Source organism: Chlorocebus sabaeus, chromosome 16, assembly GCF_047675955.1.
Source record: "Chlorocebus sabaeus isolate Y175 chromosome 16, mChlSab1.0.hap1, whole genome shotgun sequence".
NCBI lineage: Eukaryota > Metazoa > Chordata > Mammalia > Primates > Cercopithecidae > Chlorocebus > Chlorocebus sabaeus.
Window position 1 is genome coordinate 43323295 of NC_132919.1, and position 20144 is coordinate 43343438.

The following is a 20144-nucleotide window of genomic DNA, read 5'->3' on the forward strand; positions in this document are numbered from 1 at the left end:
CTATATGTCAGTTAAACAGAAATTGCAGCTCTGAACATGTAGTTCAAAACTATTTTATTTCAAATAAAAACTACACAAAGGCATTATACTGATATAGAACACGTAAACATAAGGAGATCAACAGAAGCATCTCCAGGGATTCCAACACTAAATAAAAATGCCTATTCTGTTTTCAGACTGTTTCACTATAAATAATGATAGAACAGACAAAAGTTTCCTCACAGTTAGCAATAAACAACTAAAAGATAAGATGCTGATTAAGACATTTAGCCACAGTTTCCTGTGACAATTACATTCTAACTCAACATCAATAATAACATTAAATGATACATATTGTGAAAAGCTCTCATCTACCATATTTTCAAATGTATCCAAGTTGAAAGAAGCTTTAAACAATAATAATTTAATAACTACCATAGGGAGAAAGTAAAATTAAATTAATTACTTTAAATAACAATGTGGCACCAGCAGTAGTCATGGCAGTGGCAGCAGCAGCAGCAACAACAATATCCATATAAGGAACATCTTCCCCTACCAGAGGTTCTTTTGGGAATTTTATATGTACTATTTAATCTTTCAATCCTGCCACTTTGATATTATGAGATCCACTTTTTATATGCAAAAGCAGACCTAGACGTTAAGTAATTTGGCTAGTGAAATTGGATGAACAATTGGGGTGCTCTGTGGAGCATCTCTAAGGAACATCAGAGATTCTGCGGAGCATTGTTTACATGTATCCAAACTGCTGCTTCCTTCCAGCCTGCCTCTATGATTTACACACTTCTCCACTGTTAGAGGTATTCTGGTGATGCTGGGATGACCATGTGTGCAATGATGTGAAAAGCATTCATGTTCCTTAGGTATGTTCCTTGGGAGAGTCTTAGGTAGGGGTTTGTAAATACTCTGAAAATGGATGCAAAATGTGTGTAATCTCACATTTCTGGGAAGAGGGTTTTCATCAGATTCCAATGGAGTCCACAATCCAGGAAAGGTTTGGAATTGTCTTCTAGGCCTGGCGTGCTGGCTAACGCCTGTAATCCCAGCACTTTGGGAGGCCGAGGCAGATGGATCACTTGAGGTCAGGAGTTTGAGATCAGCCTGGCCAACATGGTGAAACCCTGTTTCTACTAAAAATACAAAAAATAGCCGGGCATGGTGGCAGGTGCCTGTAATCCCAGTTACTCAGGAGGCTAAGGCAGGAGAATTGCTTGAACCCAGGAGGCGGAGTTTGCGGTGAGCCAGGATCACATCACTGCACTCCAGCCTGGGCGACAGAATTGTCTTCTAGATATTCCTTAGAGACTGGTTTTAAGCTGTAAGAGCCAAGAAACCTTACCTTTCAGCTTTCTGAGAAAATCCCGTAGTATAACATCCTAGAGAACACTTATATTAAGAAGAAAGTAGAGGCAATTACCCAAGTAAAAATTTCAAATTGTAACCTGAAATAACCAGATAGTCAAGGCAAAGAAAGAAAACCAGGTGGGGGTTGTGGCTGAATTATCTACCTCATGGTAGTTTGTAATTTTCTGTTTTCCATGCAGAAAAAGCTGTCGCTTAAAGAGAAAGAAAATCAGTTGAATTTAATCTGAATTATTAAACTTGAAAAGCTATGTCATATAAACCTATAAAAAGTACTGGCAAAATGTGCCAACATTAGCAATTATATTTCTAAATAAAAGGACAACATAGATTTGCTAATTAACCCTTGCAAGAGACAATACCTTTATAAGGAAAACTATAAAATACTCATGGAAGAAACTGAAGAGGCTATAAACAAATGGAAGGACATCCCATGCTCACAGATCAGAATAATTATTAATAATACTGTTAAAATGACAACACTACCCAAAGCAATCTACACATTCAATGCAATCCCCATCAAAATACCAATGACATTCTTCATGGAAATAGAAAAAAACTCTAAAATTTGGATGGAACCACAAGAGACCCTGAACAGCCAAAGCACTCCTGAGCAAAAAGAACAAAGCTGGAGACATCACACTACCAGACTTTAAAATATACTACAAAGCTACAGTAATCGAAACAGCATGGGACTGGCCTAAAAACAGACACACAGACCAATGAAACAGAATAGACAACCCAGAAATTAATCCACATATTTACAGCCAACTGATTTTTGATAAAGGTGCCAAAAGCACTGGGGAAAGGATAGTCTCTTCAATTAATGGTACTGGAAAAACTGGATATCCATATGCAGATGAATGACATCTCACCCTATACAGAAATCAACTCAAAATGAAGCAAAGACCTAAATGTAAGATCTGAAACTATAAAACTACTAAGAGAAAAAATAGGGGAAACACTTCAAGACAATGGTCTGGGAAAAGATTTTATGAATGAGACCTCAAAAGCACAGGCAACAAAAGCAAAATAAACAAATGAGATTATATCAAACCAAAGACCTTCTGCACAGCAAAGGTAACAATCAAGAGTGAAAAGATAACCTATAGAATTGGAGACAATATTTGCAAACTACTCATCTGACAGGGAATTAATATCCAGAATACACAAGAAACTCAAACTACTATCAGAAAATCAACAGCAAAAAACCAATCAATCTGATTTAAAAAGTGAGCAAATGATCTGAACAGACATTTCCCAAAAGAAGACATATAAATGGCCAGCAAATAGACGAAAAATGCTCAACATCACTAATCAGCAGGGAAATGCAAATCAAATCCACAATGAGTTATCATTTCACCCTAGTTAAGATGACTATTATTGAAAACACACAAAGTAAATGCTGGAGAAGATAAAGAGAAAAGGGAACCCTTGTACACCACTGGTGGGAATGTAAACTTGTATAGCCACTATGGAGAACTGTATAAAGATTCCTCAAAAAATGAAAATAGAACTACAATATGAGTCAGCAATCCTACTACTGGGCATTTATTCAAAGAAAAGAAAGTCAGCATATCGAAGAGACATCCTGCCATGTATATTGCAGCACTATTCACAATAGCCAATATATGGAATCAATCTTAGTGTCCAACAACAGATGAATGGATAAGGAAAACACGGTGTGTGTGTGTGTGTGTGTGTGTGTGAGTGTGTGTGTGTGTCCCCGCATATGAATAAAAAAGTTGATCTCATAGAAGTGAAAAGTAAAACAGAGGGTACTAGAGACTGGAAGGACAGGGAGAACAGGGGATAGGGAGAGATTTGTTAAAGGATAAAAAATTACAGCTAGATAGAATGAATAAGTTCTAGTGCTCTATACTAGTGCAGGATGAGTATAGTTAACAATAATGTACTACATAGTTTGAAATAGCTAGAAGGAGGATATTTAATGTTCCCAACCCAAGGAAATGATCAATGTTTGAGATGATAGATATGCTAGTTACTCTTATCAGACTATTATATATTATGTGTATCAAAATATCACTACGTACCCCATGCATACATACAATTATTACTTGTCAATTGAAAATAAAATTAAAATAAAATTTTAAAAACCTGATTGCATAATTAATTTATAACCAGCATGCAAATTACTATCATTGGGGGAAAAAAAGTGCAGATGAAATTTTTAAATTTTCTTCGAAATAAGTTCTGCTGAATTTAAAATATTTTCTTTGAATAATCATTTTTGACAGATATTCAAGTTAATGTTAGCAAAGTAATGAAAATTAATGATGGTAATGTCCACTGGGCTATGTCTATGCAGGTGTTTCCCTACACTGTTGCCACCCCAACATAAAAATGTCTGATACATAAAATTCTGAACTTACACATAACACATTAGGAGTGATTATTTTCATTCCTCCTAAAACCCACAGAATTTCTTCACATAATTAGCCCTTATGAGTTTTTGACACATAATTTGATTTTTACAATCGTATTAGGTAATACAAATTTTTAAGTATATACTTATTGTGAAAATTGAGTAGACACTATGAGAGGCATAGTTTCCAATCCTCCATAACACAGTTGTGAAATCAGAACTTATCCCAGAGGGTCTTTGAATGTTACCCCATATCAAGCCAAGCTATCTAATACCCAGAACTGTACTGAAAACATCATTTTCATAGTTAATTAACATGGACGTTTACATCTTTCTTTCTCTGTCTCTCATTCTCTTTTCATCTATTCCCCAGCATGGGGAAGATTAAAAGTAGCAAACTAGAGGGATGGTGGAATGTTAGAAGAAAGCAGAAAGACAACTAGCAGGTAAGGTGACATTAGGAAAGAGACAGAAAAACAACCAAAATCTAACACACTAATCTACTAATATACCATATATTAATGGGCACTTGTAATAATGTTTACTGAGCCATCCCAACTAAATTAACTTGCATTTAATATATACTAACGTATCACATTTTATTCTTTAAAGATGGCCACAATAATAACTTCTGACTATATGCTCTTCTATAAAGAGATCTTGTCACTTTCCCATACATGGGTGGAGTCTAAGTCCCATCACCTCAAATTTGCACTGATGAACAGAATATGGTGAAAGTGAGGCTGTGTGACTTCTGAGGCTGGGTCATAAAAATTGATACAGCTTTTGTCTTGTTCACTGAAATACCTATGCTGGAGCCTTGAGCCACCACACAAGAAGTTTAACTACCTTGAGGTCACCATGCTAGGGAGGCCAAATATAGGTAGGTGTTCCAGTTGATAGCCAAAGATGAGCTCCCATCTTAGATGTCCAGCCCAGTAGAGTCATCAGATGATTGCAACCCCAACAGACATCTGACTGCAACCACGGGAGAGTGCTCTAACATGAGCTGCCTAGCTGAGTGCAGTTAGTTAACCAACAGGACCATGAGAGACAATACTAAATTGCTGGTTTAAGCCATTAACTTTTGGGTTGATTTGTTCTGCAGCAATGGTAAATGGAACAGCTTATTTTTTAAAAAGTGCTATGTCTATAGTTCAACCACAATTCAAAACTTACTCCCGAGTATGTTTTTTTTGTGCTAGGAATGTGATAGGTAGGTGCTTCAAATAAATTACATTATTTAATAATCAAATAACTTTTTTTGAGTAATATCTTCATTTAGTGAAAAAGGAAACGTAAAATACTTTTTAAAAGCTCTTTTCTGACCAGGTGCAGTGGCTCATGGCTGTAATTCCAACACTTTGGGAGGCCGAGGCGGGTGGATTGCTTGAGTCCAGGAGTTCAAGACCAGGCCTGGGCAACATGGAGAGACCCTGTCTCTACTAAAAATAAAAAAATAGCCAGGCATGGTGGTGTGCACCTGTGGTCTCAGCTACCTGAGAGGCTGAGACACCTGAACCTGGGGGTGGGAGTGATGGGGGATGATGGGGAAGGAGGAGGTCGCAGTGAGCCGAGATTGAGCTACTGCACTCCAGCCTGGGTAGTAAAGCGAGACCGTGTCTTGAAAAAAAAAACGCTTTATTGCATGCAACTACTTCTTGTGTTATGAATGCAATGTGTTATTGATTCTTTAAGGATAATAACTCCATTTTATTTCAAGAATATAATATAGCTATCTTCAGAATATTAGAATATTACATTATGTTTATTTAATTAAAGACTTTTTTTCTCTCTCTTCAGAATCTCCCTGTTACGTAGTTCTTCTCACCCTTGGACCATTATTAGGTGATTGTTGGTTGTTGGTTCATATTTTAAACAAGGATCAACAATAGAGGTTCCCACTAAGAATGGTATTACACCTAGGGGGCATTTTTGGAAATTTGTGAGGCATTATCTATTGTCACAGGGTTTGGGGATATTTTTGGCATTTAGTGAAAGGGTACTAGGAATGCTGAACATCCTATCATTATAGGATGCACCGAACAGTCCTGTGCAACAAAGAATTGTTCTGTGTCCTGTATAATGTTTAAATGCCCTACTAGAGATTTATGGTGGTAAAACATCTGTTTTTAATTATTCAAATCTGGAACAAAATTCCATTTTTAGATAAACCCCAAATATTTTTGCATAGTTTTAATATACATTACATTTCCTAGGCTTGTACCCAGTATATAAATTGATGGAAGATTTTACTTTCTTCTCTTCAGAACTTTATCATTGGTCACCATTTTGGACAATCATTTGAACATTACTGATGACAATCTGCTCATGCTATTTAAAATGACAATACAGTGTTTCTGTATCAGTCTACATTCATGGTTGCCACATTTATGGTGATTCTCTGTTTAGGTGCAGGCATCTGATGACTACATTATATATCCTAGTATAGTTGTACTAAAGCATTTACATATTGAAATATATATCATTTTATTATAAATCACCTCCCTCTTGTTTCTCCTCTATAGAACATTAGCATGCCATTGATTTTTATAAATTGTAGGTATAGTTAGGTAAATTATAATTTTCATTGCAGGAAAATAAAGGGTATGTGAGAAATAGTTAGAAAAAGGGAGTTGAAATTCATAAAGAGGCAAAAGTGTCTGGAGAGACACAAAGACACAGAGAAAGAGGAAAATGTCCAATTATGTTTTCCCCAAGGATCTCTCTGTCTGTTGGGATGATGGAAGTTACTTAGAGCATTGCCTTACTTCTCTTTCTAGCCCAATGCTGACTCTAGAGGTATCTAGTGACAGGTCATGTAGTTCCTTTAGAGAGGTATTCTCCTGGCCCTAGCATAGGAGGATATGCCTGAGCCAGCAGCTCTGAAGACTAGGGAACTGGTTCAGCTATTCCGAGACAGTTAATTAACTACCTTGCTGACTGCCCCAGAGTCTGTTCCCAGTATTCACAGTCTGTGATCCTGCGGTTTTTTCCACGGTTCTGCTTAACTCATTGAGCAGTTTTGTCTGTTATATTTGAGTTTTGGGGTCTTTTGCTCAGTTGGACTGTACGTTTAATCTTATTCTATCTGTGGTATATTATTATTTAACAACAAGTTCCTCAATGCTGATTCCACTCCTCCAGTTTCCAGTGCTGCTGCCAATTGATTTTTACATTTATTCTTCCATTTCAAAGAAACTTTGGGTGGAAGTAGATGTAAAAGCATGTCTTAATTAGAGCTCCATTCTGAGTCTTTACATAAAGGAAATATTCTCCTCCTATGATCTTGGTAGATCAAGATTTTTATTGATTAGGTATCAGTTTTGCTGTGGGCAAGCCACTATAATGAAATTCAACTGTCTGACTTCAGTGTTTTTGTTAAATAAATTATTTTTTAAAAGTGAAAAAATGCAGACAACTTACAATCCATATCAAGTAAGGCACGAACAGATTTAACAAGTTCCTTAGACTCAAGCGCCAGCGTTGCTGGGATGTTACGTCCATTCCTTCCCAGTGGTGTGAGGGAAGTCTGAGAAGCTAACACAGCTCTTCTTTCACTATAAAGGCAATAAAATAAAGTTGAACTCACTACACAATAAATAACATCTATCTTTACTAAATCTGAAGTTGTATTAGTTATAGATTTGTACAAAAATAATTCTATTTCTGAGGAAATTATTTCACATAACCAAAATTGAAGTAATTCACATAAAACAATATTTCTGTCTTCAATTATTTACTACATAATAAGTAGAAATATTTTAAAATTAGGTTGACTTCGTGTATGAGAAAGAAGTAATAGAAGGACGACCTGTCTCCTAAATCATTTGTTGGGCTGATTTTGTGAGTGCTTCTGTTTTGCTAATATGATATAATTTTATTTAGTTCTATATAAATTCAAAATAAGCACATAAACATGACTTTATTAAAATACATTTATTATTACTTCTAGTAATATTAAATATAAATTCAATATACGTATTTGCTCCTGAAATTATCTCTTAAACTATTCCATTTTTTGCCTCGAATCAAAAACAGCCTAGAGCATTTATATCACTTCTAAGAAATGCAAATGTCACCTAAAATGAATGCATTCTGATCTAATTAAAAATCAAATGTTTTCCTCAAAAAAAACACTAAAACTTACTTGAAAAAAAAAATTTTAAACTGATGACAAAATTGTCATTATTTATAGTCCATCTTCCTAAGCATAATGATATTAACTCACAAAGGGAAACAAAAGCATCAATTCTCAAATTCAAATACATAGCCTTTATTCTGTGTTGAATGACCAAGGCCAACATCCATGTAGAAGATATGCTATATTGAAATGACTGCACCAGATTTTACTAGTGTTTAATTTACTAAGACATCATGAAATGTTGCTTGATGTAGCTATTTAAAGTCGTCTTTTTTTCCATGAAGCAGTTTAAGGCAAGGGCAGGCTCTGGCTTTCACATAGCCATTTTAACCTTAATTTTTAAAACAAAACTTTTGAATTATTAGTCAAGGTAAAACTAAGACCTTGGAAAGCTGAGGGTGGGTGACACACTTAACCCATATAAGAAATAAATATGATTACTGATTATTTTAAGATCCTTACTGAGAGTAAAAATCATGAAATTCACAGTGTTTTCTTGTATCATAAGCAGCATGGAGAGTAAGAAGACATGTCAGATCCCTTCATCATAAGAAGTAAAACATTACACTAAAATGAGTTTAGAAGTGAATTATAAATATTCTTCTAAATTAAAAAATGCTATGCGGACCAAAATATCTTCATTTATTAAGCTGCTGTTTTCACAGTAAGGGGTAGAGTATTTATTTTCTGAGGCAGGGTGTCACTATGTTATCCTGGCTAGAGTGCAGTGGTATGATCACAGCTCATTGCAGCCTCAATCTCCTGGAGCTCCTGGGCTCCAACAATCCTCCTATCTCAGCCTCCCAAGTAGCCAGGAATATAGGAATGTGCCATCACATCTGGCTATTTTTTTTTTTTTTTTTTTTGCAGAGATGGGGCCCCACTATGTACTACTATGTTGCTTGTCTCAAACTCCTGGGCTCAAGTGATCCTCCTGCCTCAGCCTCCCAAAATACTCAGATTATAGGCATGCGCCACCACACCTGACCTCATTGAGTCTACCTGTTTCTGCAAGCGTATATTGCTAGAAGTAGAAGATGTATCTAGGACTAGTGGCAGCTATTATGAGATCAGAAAAAAATTGCTTTGGAAATGCATAAACAAGAATCTTTCTTTTATAAATCTCTTTCATCATGTATCAAAATGACCATAAACTTGTGGTTTGAAATAAATAAATTTGATTGGTATGTTTGCAGCTTCTAGTAAGAAACTTTAAATCCAAAACGTATTATGAATAACGACATAATACAGGTATACTCTCCAAATATATTTCTTTTGTTTATATCTATTGAGAGATGAAAATGAAAGAAAATGATTGCATGAATATGTTTTCCAAAATTCTGTTTGTCAGAACAACTAGTCTGCTGTGTTGAGTCTAACCTTTAGTAGTGAACCTGTGACCAGTAACTTTTATTCATATGCAGGACAATTAAAGAATTTCAAGTTAATCTCATCTTTATAGAATTTTTGACAAAGACAGGATAGGTGGTTCCTACCACAATTTTAGATTACAAGGTTACAATGATTGACTAAATACCTCCAGGAATTTCTTTAATAGAGATGGGACCCAAAACAACATGTCCTGGCACCTATTTCCATGTGATGGCATCCAATGGGAGTTATGCAGCATCTTAGGACTATTGAAGAGATTTTTACTATTTGAGTCACAATGACCAGATGAAGAATTTAATCACTACCCATATTCTGCAAAAAGCACTTAAATTTTCTTACCTTACATTTGATAAAGGAGTAGAATTATCAGAAAATACTTCTTGAATTGCCTAGCAACAAACAAGATGGTGAAGGAGATATATAAGTTTGACAGTTTTTAAAAAAGATCTTTTCTTGATTAATATTTACAACCTCCTCTGTCCATGGATTAAACTGATGTTTCTATTACATGGGGGTGGGGGAAACAATTGAACTAACATGCAATTTTACTCAGAAATATAACAGCTATAAAACATTTCTTTATAAGGTAAATAGCTATCAAATAATGTTTATACATTATCAGGATTTTTATTAAACTATTCATTAATATAGTATATATTTGGAATCACATTACCTGGTGTCAATTATTTCTCTAAACAATCTATAAAATGTGAGCCAATCTTTTCAACATGTATGCAGTTCTAAATCTGATCACAAGTCAGCACTGCTGCTTTGAGACTAGAGAATGTTTCACTAGGTACCAAATACAGTAACATTTATCTATATGCTAGTTGCCTATATATTTTTTAAAGATGAACGTAATAGAACAGAAAAACTTGCCTCTACAAAATGAAGAAGCTTTTCAGTAGATGCCTCAAAAGTTTTTCGAGCCATTTCTGATTTTCGTAATTGGCAGTCAAGTACCATGATTCTCTTTTTTAAATCCTGAACACTTTCCTGCACAGAGATATCAAAAGGAACATTTACACATTTCTTCAGTTTTATATTACTGATCCCTATTATTCAATATTACAAAATTATTTTTTTCTCTTACTGTACATATCTTTTGATTTGGGAAGCATGAAATTAACTGCATATTTAAAAGTTAATTTGCATGGAGATGCTGCAAGTTTTATGAGATAAGCTGTATATGAGTTTATTGATTCTTATAGTAAAAAATACATTTAAATTAGTTTATGGGTTTTTCTTTTTTTTTGCAATGTGTCTTACCAGATGCTGACAGAAACCTCTACCAATTTAACACAACTAAAAATGCTGGATACACACACACACACACACACACACGAAGTAAGACAAAGCTAGCAAGGACATAAAGGAATTCCATGGAGACATGCAACAGCAATGCCAAGTGAACCCACTGGGGTAAGACAGCACTGAAGCATAATTTGCTTAGAGGGTATACGCTGATCCCTGGTGGCCTAGAGTTTGGGGTCTCAAGAGTCACAAATGGAAAACAGAAGAACCTTAATGGGAACGAGGAAGTAGTAAACTTCACAGAGGTAAACAGTGTTTTGATGTTGGCTCAGGTGACTTGAGTAAAAAAGTTTCTCCAGAATAATTCCTAACCAAAAGTCCCCACTCACGCAGGTTTGGGGCCAGAATTTACATTACCTGTGTGGCCTAAAAAGCCATATGCCGAAATTTTGGTTTAAATTGGTCCCAGGCTAGCAGAAGCAAACACAAAACTCTGGAGAGAGATTTCTAAAACTTGGAGCTCAAAGAATTCCCATTTATAATGCATTGATAGAACATGACCTCACAGACACAAGCAAAAATCACTAAACATATGAGAAAATAAGCTCTATGAATGAAAACTAACTGAAGGAAATAAAGTACAGTATCAGATCTATAAAGACAGCAGATATTTAAGTGAGCAGATACAGAATATAAAGCAATTATGTTTAATATGTTTTTTAAAATAAGAGGGAACTTAAAGTATAATACATAAGAAACTATTGAAATAGATCCAGATAACATAAAAAATAAATCTCAAAAATAAAAATGTAACATAACTACATTAGAAACTTTATTTATAGATTTGACATCCAATTACATACAACTGTAAAGAGAATGGGTGAACTTGACCACAGAGGTAAAGAAACTTCTCATAATGGAACAGAAAGACAAAAATTGAAATATAAATGGGGAGAAAAGGTAAAGAGAAAACAGCCAGAAGAAGCTATAGCACACATCCAATCTGAATTACATAAGAACAAATACAAAGAATGAAAGAGAAATCACTCAGGATAATAGCTTAGTGATTTCCAGAAATGGCAGAAGACATTGCTCTTCGAATTGGGAAGCTCAATGAATCCCAAACAGTACACATTAAAGTAAGTCAACACATGATTCATCACAGTCAAACCGCTGAACACTGAAGCCAAAGAGATCTTAAAATCATATAGAAGGAAACAGATTGCAAACAAATGACAGATTGACAGCTGACATCATAGACATGAAATAAAAACAGTGAAAGATATTAAATGCCAACTTAACATTCTAAATGTGGCAAAAATATATTTCAAGAACAAGAGTTGAATAAAGATGTTCTTCAGACAAATAAAATGTGGAGAGCTTTTATCATCAGATCCTTACTACATGAATTTCTAAAATACATACTCATGAAGAAAGCAACAAAGTGAGAAGGTCTGAGATGTAAGAACGTTTAACAGAAAATGTTAAACATGGAGTCTGTTAAGCAAATGCTGACCACACAAAATAAATAATCAATGTCTAATCTGTGGTCTTAAAAGAAAAGAAAGAACTAAAATACTGCCAAAAATGGAAATTAAGTCAGGAGGGATGATTGGATTTGTGTTCTAAAGTGCTTATAATATTTAGAAGAAGAGAAAAAAGGTACTGATTAATTTTATAATTGAAGTTAAATCAGAATGTTAAAATTTCTAGGATAATCATTAAAAATTAGAAACAGAATGTGTAACTTTGAAAACAACAGAGAAGAATGAATGTAATGGGGCAAGGTGACATAGGAGAAATCTGAACCAATAAAAAAAATTAGAAAAGGCAGGAAATTACAAACTAGAGCACATGGGGAAAATAAAATGTACAAAATAAGAGGGCAGAAATCAGGCCAAGTACATGAGCAAATAAAAGAGTGTAGATAGGAAGGTCTTTCCAATTAAAGGTCAAAAATTAGTAAGATGGGAAAAAAATCCAGCTACATGTTATTTACTATAGATACAATTAAAATGTATTGAAAAGTTGAAAGTAAATGTATGGTATTTAGACAAATACCAACTAAAAGAAAGCTGGTGCTACTATTTATTATCAATCAAAAATAGGCATTAAGGGGTAGAGAGGATTACTAGATTGAAGAGTCATGACATTTTCATAAAAGAATTATAACACAATTCCAAGCTTGTATGCACCTAAAAACATTACTTCAAAGTATATACAAAACAATTTTAAAAAGAGAAGCCAAAAGGGAGATTCTGCCACACTTTTATGAGTAAATGATGGCTGTAGCAGACAAATTAATATGAACAGAGAAGAACTGAACCCCACAATTAATGACCCCGATTTAGTGGATTATATAGAACAACAGCATCCAACAAGTTCAGAATTATTTTCAAGCTTTCTTTGAACATTTGTAAACAGACTCCAAGGTAAGCCATGAGGCAAATGTCAACAAATTTCGAACAGTTATTATTCTATAAACTAGATTATCTGGTCACAATGAAAGTAACCTTTCTGTGCCTCAGTGGTGTTCATAAATAAAGAAAATCATAAATATGTAAATTCTTCCCAATTTAATCTACATATTTAATACATTTTCAGTGAAAATTCCGATACATTTTTTTTCTTTTGATGGAACTGATAAGCTGAATCCAAAATAGATAATAAAAAATCAAAGGGTCATGTAACCAACACATTTCTGAAGAAAAAGAATTAGGTAGGATGATCAGATATCAAGACTTACTGTAAAAGATAGAGTAAGCAACACCATGTATTATTCACAGAGGAATATACATCGACCAACAAAAGAGAATAGAGAACCTCAGATTCATACACATATGAAATCTTGATATATGACTGAGATTATTTTGTAGATCACCTAGGAAAGAAGGGGCTTTTTAAACATGGTGATGACATAGTTACTCATTTTGAATAAACAAAGAATGAAATGGATCCTCACCTCATACACTGCCACAAAACCAATTACAGAGGGATCAAAATTTAAAACTTTTAGAGGCCCATATAAAAGAATATCTTTATATCCTTGAAAATGGAAGGACTTCTAAAAAGACACATGAGGGTAAAGATTTTAAGTTAGTCTACACGAAAATTAAAAACTCCTGTCCATTTTACCATACAGTGAAAAGGCAAGCTAGAAATTTGGAAGAATATTTTCATAACATATAATAACAAAGGATTAGTAACCAGAAGAATCACTACACATCTATATGAAAAAGATAACTAATCCACTGGAAAAAGGGTCAAAAGATATGAAGAAGCATTTCACAAAGAAACACAAACGCCTAATAAGGAGATAAATATATGCTCAACTGGCTACCACGGAGGAGGAAACCTTGGTTTATAACATTTATGGGTAGAAATAACCCCATTATGGCTGATTTCAAGCTACCAACCTGATATCACTGTACATGGAGTTGAGAAGAGATGCATGCAATCAGCTCTCATGAGCTAGTGTCAGTTGGTCCCAGCATATCACTGTCTCAAAGCCATTAGTAACCAGGGAGATTCAAATTAAACTATAATGACAACACGTATTATAACTACCAGATTGATAAAAGTAAAATAAAATAAAGCATCAGCAAGCATGTGGGGTAAACAATAATTCTTATTCATTACTGGTGGGAATACAAATTAGTTCAAATACTTTGAAGCATAAGTAGGCATTACCTAGTAAAGCCAAACTTACAATTATTCAACTTAGCAATTCTATTCCTAGCAGGTAACTATTACACATGTGGAGCAGGATACATGTACTAAAATGTTCTTAGCACCATTTATAACAGAAGAGAACAGAAACAATTGCACTGTCCATCAAATGCAGAATGGATAATTACACTGTAGTATATCCACACAATAGAGTACAAAGAAACAATGAGAAGACATGAACTAGCTAAAAACTTCAAAGAGATGAAATGCAAAAACAAAATGTTGAGTGAAGAAAAGCAGGTCAGAATCATTCATAGAGTATATTTTTACTTATATAAATTTGATAAACAGGTAAAACTAAACAACATATTGTTAAGGAATGTATACACAAGTACTAAAATTTTCAAGAAAATGGTTAACAATAAATCCAAGAAAGTGGTTATCTCTGAGGGAAAGGGTGGGAGATGCAACTGGAAAGAAACACTGTGGGTCTTCAAAGGTAATAGTAATGTTTTATTTCTTATGTTGAAGGTGAATAAAAACTCCAAAAGGTAAATAAATAAATAAATAACATAAAGAAAAAGTTATAATGAAAAATAAAAGTATTGTTACAAAAAGAATCTGTTATCCTACAAATAGACACTTGAATCTTAATTCTGTAACATCTTGGTCAATGTCTCTTTAAGCAATCTCACGATTCAAAAAAAAAAAAAAAAAGGTTTCCTTCTTTTTTTCCACTGATACTGGGTTTAGAAAATGTTGAATGTTGAGATGCTCATATTAATAGCTCTTTAAAGAGACTTTAAAGACTGTTTTCAGAGACAGGTTACTGGCTTAGAGTCTTGTTAAAAGAAATGGCATGAGAACCCAATTATGATAAAAGAGACAAAAACTGAATTAATTATATTACCAGGCAACTTAGGACAAAAATGTTTCTCAGTTAAGAGCTGGAAGAGATTACAAATAACCCAAGCTTAAAAAAAAACAAAAAACAATGAATAATTTCATGTGAACTTTCTTGAAAGTTATATTATTTAAAATTAAAATATTAAACACTCTTGATTTTTCACTTCAAAAGTAACCATAATAAATAATACTTTTGATATTGTGATAAATCTCAAAGTATTTTCATACTCAGGCTAAAGCTACATAACATAATCACATATCTATTTTCAGAATGTAAATACTAGGTCACAAATAACAAATATGTAATATTCCTAAATATTGCTGCTTTGTCAACTAAATGTTTTCCTCTTGGCCTTGTGGTATTATCAAAGGGTGATGGAAACTTCAGCCTTCTTGTGGAATTGGTTTAAGTGAACAGATGTGAGAAATAGCCTACTGACTTTTAACAGATTTCAAATTTTCTTTGGTAGTTTGCATTTCTAACACCCGTTTCATTTTCATGTGGTATATTTAAAGTATTTAACCTTTTAATGTTTAAATAAATAGTCATAAATTGTTCAGATTTGCTTTATGTTCTCTTAGAAACTGATTGGATTAGAGATATAAATAACCAGTTATGTTTATAAGTGAACAAATGTATGAATATTTATTTCAATTTATTCGATTTTCTACCTTAATTCAGTAAAGTAAAAATATATATGACTATTATAGTTTTTTGAAGCCTCTTCACTGAATATAGTATGTATTACGTAAAAAAAAATTGCATAAAAAACTTTGCACTGTCCAGGCGCGGTGGCTCATGCCTGTAATCCCAGCACTTTGGAAGGCTAAGGTGGGTGGATCACCTGAGGTCAGGAGGGCAGACCAGCCTGGCCAAGATGGTGAATCCCTGTCTCTACAAAAACACACAAAAAATAGCTGGGTGTGGTGGTGGGTGTCTGTAACCCCAGCTACTTGGGAGGTTGAGGCAGCAGAATCACTTGAATCTGGGAGGCGGAGGTTGCAGTGAGCCGAGACCACGCCATTGCACTCCAGCCTGGGTGACAAGAGCAAAACTCTGTGTCAACAACAACAACAACAAAAAGTTCACACTGGCTTCTGAAAAAAATTCAGTATTTTGCTATTGAAATTGGAAAATCATCTATTGGAAACTATTTTAGTACACCTTACTTTAAAAAAAATTCAAACTCAGTTTCTTCCCGTTAATTATCTAGGCATTAGGTAAACATTCTTTCACTTTTATGCTTCCTTGAATGCTCCAATCAAAGAGCATACCCATTCCTAGACTCCCCTCCTCCCATTCCCATAAAACAAATTAGTGAGTTTAGAAACAAAAGAAAAATACCAGTGTAATCAACTAAATGTTAAAGAGTTCCAGGACTTAATACCTGAATTGAACAATTTTGACCGATGACCTAAATAAATTTGGGGCACATGCTTTTCCATCCCAAAGCCATCTGGATAAAGGAAGGCTCAAGACCTTTACAGTACCCCCATCAGGACACAGCATCCTATCATTGAATAATAGAAGACAAACACTGACCTAGTTTAGAAGAGCAGATGAAAAGAAAATGAAAACAGGATACATGACAACGGCAAGGAAACCATGGTAACTGGAAGAGATGACTGCTTTGCTTACTTTATTTTGGTCAGAATAATCAGCAAGCTGAGCCTTTAACTCTGTAATCTTGGCCTCTAACAGACGGATCACTTCTTCATAGTCCATTTCCATTCCATGTGCCTGTCTCTGCGCAGCTTCAGCAAGATGAATCCGACTACGCAGGGCTCTTGTTTCTTCAACTACAGCTTTTGCTTCCTAAAGATTTCAAAATTAATGTCATTTAAAAAATATGTAAGAAATACTTCCGAGGTTTACACAAAATATTTTCCCTGCTCTGGAAGTTACAATTCCAAAAAATCAATACACATATTTTTTTAATTTTTCAATTTGAAAATTAATAGTTATGTTATTTTATTATATGAGGTAGTGGCCTGATCTTACTTTTTCCTTTGTTGATTTCAGTATGGAAACTCTTGACTTCATATACCTAGCATAACATTTTGAAAATAAACGACGTAGAAGAGAGTTGAAAATGGAAAACAGAAGAATAAGAATGGGCTCAAAAGATAAAAAGAGTAGGCTACAACAAAACTCAAGTAGGTGGTAGGACTCATGTTCTAAAAAGGCTCTTGCAGTGTCATCAGATGCTGCGGAGAGATTTGTAGTAGTGTTATGGGGCTTCTCCATGGACCAAGTTCCGGAGGCCAAAGTTATCTCAGGGACATCAATCTATCTACTACTTCTCACTTTCGGTTTAAGTCAAAAAGTAGCAGTTAGTAGCAAAGTACATAATTGTGTTGTTGAATGCAATGCTCACAAGACATTTATTAAACACATGTTATGTCTCAGGTGCTTCACGTGTCTTTTCTTACTTAATCTTTAAAACAGTATTGAGAGAAAGACATTACCAAAAAACATTTCATACACAAGCAAACAGACTCAGAGAAGTTATATGACCTGTTCAAGAACACACAGCCAGAATCTGAAACTAGGTCTGCCTGACTGCATCATTAATGCTGTCTTTCTACTGTTTTACTCTGCTTCTAAATGAAAAAACAAAAACTCCTCATACAGCTATACCCTCCACCTTAGGAAGAGGATAGGGTAGCCAAAACCACTTGCTCTCTCAAAATGTAGTTGGAGGGAAAAAAATGTACTTTGGGATCGGGTCAAAGAAAGTCCCCCAGGACACCAATATAATTTAATATGGCACTTCTTATACTGTAAACCATTTCTTTTTATTTACTTGATGCAGAAATCTCTTTTCTCTGCGATAGAACTTTCTGCTCCAATTGCCATGGCTAATATTAAACTATGGCTATTTTAATTTTTTCAGAGCTGTTAAGGGACATTTGCTTTTGTTTGAGCCTAAATACATTTGAAGTGCTGGGAGGGTTAGGAACACTGGCATATTCTTAAGGGTCAGTTTTTCATTCATACATTCAATACTGATTTATTAAGTATTTACTATGTGTCAGGTTCTGTTTCAGATACTGGGGGTAGACACTAAACAATATAGACAAAAAGCCTTCCCTCTTGCTCTTTGGAATTTACACTCTAAGTTTGGGGAGATAGGCAGTAAATCAGGGATGAGACGTAAATGTCTCATTGAGAAGATAACTGACCAGAGACCTGCAGGAGGAATGGAATCAGGATTTCCCAAGGAGAAGCTTTCTAGGAAGGGGGAACAGTTTTCATGAAGGCCCTGAGATAGAGTTGTGCTTTACGTCTTCTAGAGAACAGCAAGGAAGCCAGTGTAGCAGAGGTAGGAGTGGTAGGGTCCAGGAAGAGGGGAGTAGTAAGACATGAGGGCAGAGTGGTAACAAGAGTGAATATAGGGATGGAGGTAGAGTGAAGTGGCAGAGGCTAAGAGAATTTGTAGGCCGTTGCAAGGACTTTCGTTTTACTCAGGGTGAGACAGGAAATGATTGGAGGGTTTTGAGCAGAGAATCAATGTGATCTGACTTAAATTTTAAAAGTGTTACTTTTGCTGCTGTGTTGAGAATAGACTGTAGATGGTGGGCAAGGCTGGAAGCAGGGAGAAGAAAAAGGAGACAGGCAAAAATTAACTGTAGCTTCTATAAGGGTGATAGTGGTGGAGTTGGTGTGAAGTAGTTAGATTCTAAATATAGTTTGAAGGTAAAGCCAACAGGATAGTTCATCAATAGCATTTATTTAGCAGCCACTGCATGCAGCAAATATGTTTATGACAAAAATACAAAGGGGTAAAAGATAACCTCTCCTTTTCTGTCTCAACTTAGAACATCAGGTATGACTTAGATAAATGGATGAATAAAAGAGGATGTTACAAAAGAGAACCATGTGAACAAAGGAAGAGAGACAAGAAGAAATGTGTCACACTGGGAAACAATACTATATCAATTATGATTGGAGTAGAGACTTGCTATAGGGGAGTAATGGACAAAAAAAGGTCGTGCCAAGGGAGGGAGTCAGGCTCTGACAGAAATGGCAGGCATGACGGGAAAGGAGCTTGAGTCTGAAGAAGACTTGAAGGTTTCTGAGCAGAAAATAATATGAGAAAACAGTGCTTTAGAAAGCTAAATTTGGCAGCAGGGTGCCAGATGGAGAGATGTGGTCAACCAATTGCCTTCTATGCCCTTGACTCAAATAACTTTATTTCCTTGTATCTGAAAGTAATTGTTTTATAATAAAAGAATACTTTTGGAAAGAAATATCTGGAAAAGATAGGTACATTAACCTAGTCTACCACATCAGTCAATTTCATTCAGATGATCAAGAGAGTCTCTAGTGACACAGCTGGATCAACTTCACACCAGACTGCTGCCGTGCATACAGGAGGTAATGGCTGGCTATGTGCCAGTACTGTTCTCAATGTTTTACATCCATCATCTCAGTTAATCCACACACTGCCATGGATGTGTCTATTATTATCCTCCTATTATTATCTGCATTTTATAGACAGGACATTGATGCACAGGAAAGTTAAGTAACTAACTCAGAATCACAAACCTAATAAGTGACAGGGCCAAGATTTAGCAGTCTAGTTATAAAGTTCACGTTCTTGGCTGCTATGCTGTACTACCCTGCCAACTACAGAAAATATTTTTAAAAAATCACTTTTAGATGACAATATTATCAGTGCCCAGTCCTGGATGAGCTTATGATGTGGTCATTATAATAGGTATATTTGAAGCTGCTTCACTCTCCATTTTTCATTCAATCAAGCTAAAAAAAAAAAAAAAAAAAAAAAAAAGCCTCTAAAGAGAAAGAGGAAGGGCAGAAAATTCTCCATAGCTGCAATGAAGAATAACTAATTTGATGATTTGTCTTCTTCACACTCACTTCAAGCAGCTTTTATTCCTCTATAAAAACAGCACTTTTATTTTTGTTCAAAGAATGCTAGTTAATTAAATGAAGAATCTGGATGGAATTTATATAGCCATTATTGTGCACTGATGGTAATACAGTGTGAAATGTAGTTGGGTGGTAAA

At 34.8% G+C, this 20144-nt stretch overlaps 1 protein-coding gene across 1 annotated transcript in view; it reads right to left on the reverse strand.

Moving 5' to 3' along the window:
• The window catches only part of STXBP4 (syntaxin binding protein 4), a 197943-nt gene that overhangs the window by 77081 nt on the left and 100718 nt on the right, over positions 1-20144 (reverse strand). Inside the window, exons 13-16 of the mRNA XM_008011417.3 lie at positions 16750-16926; positions 10161-10277; positions 9621-9670; positions 7172-7305 (exon numbers count right to left, since the gene is read on the reverse strand). Coding sequence (XP_008009608.1) covers positions 7172-7305; positions 9621-9670; positions 10161-10277; positions 16750-16926 — 478 coding nt within the window. The remainder of the gene's footprint in view (positions 1-7171; positions 7306-9620; positions 9671-10160; positions 10278-16749; positions 16927-20144) is intronic.